We start from the raw sequence: 6,000 nt of genomic DNA on the forward strand, positions 1-6,000 counted from the left end.
ACTATGGAGTGACCTCTCCATGGCGCATGCCTGGGCGGATGTACGGAGGTTGTGAATTGCCCAAGCGTCAAAACCCGCCTCTTGACCTTCCTGATGGGATCCAGAGGAGTGTAGAGCACAACGTTCGGCACCGGTATGGCTGCAGGAACTACCGGAAACATGCCAAAGGTGACACATAACCGCCTTCGGGGTTCCGTTCCAGATTTTCTGTTAGGGTTTACTCCCTTAGCCTTGGTCTCTCCTGAGACGCCCACAAGGCAGTGGGGTTGTTAGGGCCCGTGCTCAGGGATAGGAGTTAACAAGTAAGCTATGTGATTTCATGGAGGGAGAGGGAAGGGGGAAGGGGTGCGGTGGATGCCAGGGTGAGGAGGTATGGGAGAAGGGGGTGCGAGGGGGAGGGGTGTGGGGTAAGTGGGGGGGGAGGGGTGGGGGAAGGGGGTGCAGGGGGGTAGGGAAGGGGGTGCGAGGGGGAAGGGGGTGTGAGGGGGAGGGATGCAGGGGAAGGGGATGCGAGGGGGAGGGGCTCCAGGGGAGGGGGTGCAAGGGGGAGGGGGTGCGAGGCGGGAGCTGGGAAGGGGGTGCGAGGGGGTGAACTGGAAGGGGGGGTGGAGGAAGGGGGTGCGGGGGGTGAGCTGGGAAGAGGGTGCAGGGGGAGGGGATGGGGTGAGCTGGGAAGAGGGTGTGAGGGGGAAGGGGGATGAGGTGGGAGGAAGGCGGTGCAGGGGGAAGGGGGTGTAGGGTGTGAGCTGGGAAGGGGGTGCAAAGGGGGAATAATATAACCAATAATATACAATAATATAACCAAATCTATCATCATAAATTTATGATGCATTGAATCATGTTTGCAATTCCATTTACAGTATTGGAGTATTAGTGTTACTGATATATTGTGTAAATTAATTTACCTCCTGCAGAAGTGGAGGTAAATCAGTGATGTAAGGGCTTTATAATATGTTATTGCAAGTTTTATAATCCCATAAAAAAAATCTGGGATTACATTGGACCAACAATATGATGCCTTTAAGAATTCAGCTTTTCATGTATTTATTTGAGTTTGTAGTCAGAGTTTTCTGCTTGTGCACTCACCTGCCTGTGAATTTCCCATCCATTAAAATTAATGGGATGGAATCTCAGGTTAGCGAGCAGAAAACACAGAACTCTAGTTGGTGCCTATAAGTCGTATAAGTGTAAAAAAAATGGGTATTACTAATTCCCTCACAACCAGGTAAGTGAGGTCTGGGGGTGGTGAACTGTAATTTAACGTGCCTAAATTTGTTTGTGCTCTGTAGTAGATTTCCCAACACCAAAGACGGAATTGGTACAGAAGTTTCACGTTCAGTACCTGGGTGCGTTACCCGTGGCAAAACCATTAGGTAAATTATGGTGAATTAAAAATGTTAGTATACATTGTTATTGCTTTTGTTCTGAATAAAACAGGCCAAAATAGTATAGGCATCACTTTTATACAATATTCCATTCATATGCTTTGCTATTTTAAGAGAGTTTTTATTCATTCTAATTTCTTTATAAACACAGTGGGCTGAATTTTACCAGCCCTCAGAATGGGTTGGGAGGCGGAGTGGCCCATAAAATGGCACAGAAAGGTAGGGTGTGGAGAGCAGTCGTCTTCTGCCGCCATGCCATCTTGCCAGCACTAGAGATGGTAGAGGGTGGCCCTCCCACTCAGAGGACAGTTGAGCCTCTGAAGTGGTCAATTGAGGGGCTCTTCCTGCCCCTCTGCCATGTGGGGAAGCCCCTGAGGTAAACCCTGGTGGATTCCCAGCAGTGGTGGGGGGGTGCCTCCTATTGGGCACTCTTTGTCTCACGGAGGAGCCCCTTGGTGGCAATGGCTGCCCTCAGTGCTGCCTGCCCTCACCAACCACCACCTTCACCATAACCCTCGCTGGGGCCTGCCTGATTGGCCTCACCGCCCCCAGACCTCACTTACCCACTTAGCTGGTTGTGAGGGCACTGTCTATCCATGGTGTCCTCTTCCTCCAGGTGCAGTCCCAGTAGTGGCCACTTCTCTTAGCGGCCCTCCAATTGGTCGACAGCTCCTGGGGCCAGGCAGCTGCCGCTGACAAGATATGACCCCGGATCCTGCAGACTGCCAAAGCAGGGTCCCTCCCCGGCACCCCCCTGCCCCACCCTTTAGCCCCATCTGTAGGACTTCTGCCTCAAGAACAAAATTCAGCCTGGTATTTCCAAATAAATATAAAATAACTGAAATAATGTTATTTTAAAAAATGAAACTAAAATGGTGAAAGTTAAAGAAGTGGCAACAAATTTAACATTCTCAAACCCAACCTTAAATCACTCAATTCATGCTTATGAGGAGGCGGGACAGGGGGCAGGTGACCAATCCGCCCTTGTGAAAACTTTTTCCAAAAAGGCTTGCATGCCTCCATTTTAATTTAATATTTTTAACACACGCAAACCAAGATTCCCCACAATATCCATATTGCCCCAAATCCGTCCCCCTCAATGTCAGACATATCTGGCACCCCTGCGTCATGGCTTTCTAGCCTGACAGCCATCTGGTCTGTCAGTCTGGCTGACCGACAGGCAGGAAACCTGTTGAAAAAATTTAAAAGACGCCCTGCTGTTGTATTCGGCAGGGCATGCAAGAAATCCACATTTCCAGGTGTCCTGTCTGAAAATCCACCCCCCACTCCCGCTTTCTTCCCAGCTCCAAGTAAATATCAGCCCATTGTATTGGAAGAATGTTGACTCATAAATCTTGCACTTTCCTGCTGTGATTGGTAGGTATAGAAATATTGAATGGAGCAATCGAGAGCTTACTGACCACGACTAACAAGGAAGACTGGATCTCAGTTATTATGAATGTTGCTGATGCCACTGTTACAGTGATAAGGCAGAAGGTGAGTAATGGAAATTTCTGTGTAAGGGTGTTAAATCCTCCATTTCTGTCAGACAATATCCTTGGGATATTTGTTCAGTAGTTTTTACCGTTGAAGTACTTGTTAAATTGCATTATGTATAATAATTCATTTAAAAAGAACAGATCAATGAGGACCAAGTCACCATGCATTAATCAAAGATACCACCAAACATTTTTAAGATGGTTCTGTCGATGCTGGCTATTGGAGTGGCTTAATAATGATCAATTTAACTCTTATACCTTTTAGTTAGTGACTTAAAGTCTGTGGAATTGAAATTTGTATTGTCCAAATTTTAACTTCCTGCATTGCTAAAAGGTTTCCATTTGACTAAAATTAATAAAGGAAAAGAACCCATTATAGTCCTCTATATGACAGCTGTTTCTATTATTTTTCTTCACCCATCTGAAGCAGGATGAAGACGAGGTTTTGTTAGAGTGCCGTGTTCGTTTCCTATCATTTATAGGAGTGGGGAAAGACATCCATACCTTTGCCTTTATTATGGACACAGGAAATCAACGTTTTGAGTGTCATGTCTTCTGGTGTGAACCAAATGCAGGAAATGTATCTGAGGCTGTACAGGCTGCATGTATGGTGAGTTCCCTCTGAACAGAGTTCTTACCTTTATAACTGGTCACATTGTTAAATTATATCTAAAAGCTACATGTCCCTTAAATCAGCTAACAAGATTGCAAAAATTGAAAAATAAGAAGTGACTAATTAAACCATGTGTTTGTGACACAATTTGCTGGTCTTACTGAAATATTTTCATGCGAGACCAAGAACTCTTATTTCATGACTTGTTGAGACTGTTGGAGTAAATTTAGAAATGCCGTTTCCTAACTTCCTGACTGATGCAAACTGGCATCTTTGATAGATGCCAGCATAACCTTTACACATGGCTTCTTATCTTGCTTTGATATTTCCAACCGTTTTGTAATTATCACAGTATGATTTTTGTTAAGTTGGTTATTTATCTTCATCTTTTAAATGTTTTTTTATTTAACCTTGCAGCTTTATTGCTGTTTGGGCTGCTTCATGCATCAGAGTTAACTACAAATGTACTACATGTTCATTATTTTGTGCTTTTAAAATTTTTATATCATCTTTTAGTTTCTGTTTAAATTGAAAAGATTAGCAATGCAGATATAACTTTTTCAAAGAAATGATTTAATGGTTAAAAATGTTTACAATATAACCTCCATTTTTCTGGTTGTTTATCTTGAGAAGAAAATGACAGCTAATTACATTTAATACCTTTTTTTGCAGCTTCGATACCAGAAGTGTTTAGTAGCCAGACCTCCTCCTCCAAGGATGTGCCCCTCTGGTCCTCCAACAGACTCTGTGACACGGCGTGTCACAACCAGTGTAAAACGTGGAGTTTTGTCTCTCATTGACACTTTGAAACAAAAGCGACCAATATCTGAATCGCCATGAAGAGGATCTGGAAAGATCCCTTTAGATACTAGAGTCCATGAATAACTGAGATAACACATGATCCATGCAGATGTTGAGCCTTCAAGTTATATATGCTGATCCTCTTGTCTTCAACATATATTGTTTATTGTCAGATTTAATGTAAGACGAGCATGTTGTCTCATTCCTCATCATGACATGTTGGGAGGCGCATGAATAACTTTCTGCTATCAACGTTTGAATTCACTAACCGATGGAAGGTGTCTGGAATTTCTATAAGCCCTGGACTAAATGGTGCCCAAGCAGTTTGTCTCGCTGTCCATTCAGGCTGGAATTCTCACAACCAACCTTACACCAGAAGTATTTACTAGTGCACTTTTTCTGTCACTAACACTGGTGTAACATAGTGAGTGATGTTTAGACTATAATAGAACTGTTTCCTTTCAGTCAGTTTTTCCTTCTGGCCATTGCAGTTGTGTAATCATGTGTACCTGACTTATAAGGTGATCAAGAGTGATCCCCTGTTGCTCTGCTGTTTGCTGTCTGTGAAAGAAGTACTAATTAAAACAACTTAAACTAATGTTGAAACATAGAGACCTGCAGCTCACCAGTTTCATAAGATCATTTCATAATCATTGTCCTAGCCACAAGATGTACATCTTCCCTGTAAACTTAGAACAATAATTAGCCATAAAGCCATAAATTTATTCTTAGGTCCTATGAATTTTTTTTTATAAAACAAAACAAAAGGTTTACTAATTTTTAGTTACTCTGTCAGCTTTTAATCATTTAAATCTTGACATTTTTAATAATCAGAAGCCGTATGTGGTATATATAATTTGCTGGTTGGGCCATTCATTGATGAAATCTGCATTATTGCTTTAAGCGATGTCACTTGGAAATATGCCAAGAATACCTGGGAGTATTTCATCCCAACATGCAGTGGAGTTTGGGCGACTTGTATTAAATACAATGTTTTATTTTGCCTAGCTGTGCTATATAATCAAGATGCCAGTCGTTTCCTCCTGCTTTGAGACGGAAGGAATGTGATCGGGATGGTGGTGGGGGTGGGGGTGAGGGATGGAATATGAGAAGAGACCACATACAGGATACATTAATAAACTTATGAATTAATCCATGCCTTTTTAAAGCATTGAGCTCCCAGAACAAAGAAAGTTGTACTGCCCACATTTCAATTGCCCTATTGAGAAACCTGTCAAAACAGCTAGATTAAAAAAAAAAAATTCAACATATACATTTGAGGGCTTTTTTTTTGTTTGCAGAAATAATTTTTTTGATTCTTTATGCAACTGTCAATCGTAATGCAATTGTTGTCACCAATTTGGTAGTTCACATCTCTCCAATTTTACTTCAGAAGTAAGATAGATTTGAGTTGAAGACTGAAGGTAAATGAGTAACAGAATTAAAAGTAAAAACCAAGGAAGAGGAAAATTATAAATTTCTACCATAATTCACCAACTGAACTGATAGTACGTGAGAGGGATCAGAGCAGATAGATCTCAGCTGAGCTGCAAACGTCTAACAATATGGCATCCAGTTTAAGGAGAGTATTGCTAATGTGAAAATTAGTGGCGGCAGCAACAGTTGGGATGAAGATATCTTATAAGTGGGACTGTGAACACGTACAAAATTAGTAAGTGACCAGGGAATAAACCCACAAAGC

At 42.4% G+C, this 6,000-nt stretch overlaps 1 protein-coding gene across 9 annotated transcripts in view; it reads left to right on the forward strand.

Moving 5' to 3' along the window:
* LOC137372424 (amyloid beta precursor protein binding family B member 2-like) overlaps positions 1–5,791 on the forward strand; it is a 451,769-nt gene extending 445,978 nt beyond the window's left edge. For 6 of the 9 annotated variants that reach the window (XM_068036322.1, XM_068036315.1, XM_068036340.1 and 3 more), the window contains 4 exons: positions 1,290–1,373; positions 2,767–2,882; positions 3,312–3,494; positions 4,170–5,791. In XM_068036322.1, the coding sequence (XP_067892423.1) occupies positions 1,290–1,373; positions 2,767–2,882; positions 3,312–3,494; positions 4,170–4,337 (551 nt within the window). In that variant the 3' untranslated portion in view covers positions 4,338–5,791. The remainder of the gene's footprint in view (positions 1–1,289; positions 1,374–2,766; positions 2,883–3,311; positions 3,495–4,169) is intronic. The other 3 variants (XM_068036330.1, XM_068036349.1, XM_068036354.1) reach the window with 3 other exon arrangements.
* The last annotated feature ends 209 nt before the right edge of the window (positions 5,792–6,000 follow it).

The sequence above is a fragment of the Heterodontus francisci genome, chromosome 1 (assembly GCF_036365525.1).
Source record: "Heterodontus francisci isolate sHetFra1 chromosome 1, sHetFra1.hap1, whole genome shotgun sequence".
Taxonomy (NCBI): domain Eukaryota; kingdom Metazoa; phylum Chordata; class Chondrichthyes; order Heterodontiformes; family Heterodontidae; genus Heterodontus; species Heterodontus francisci.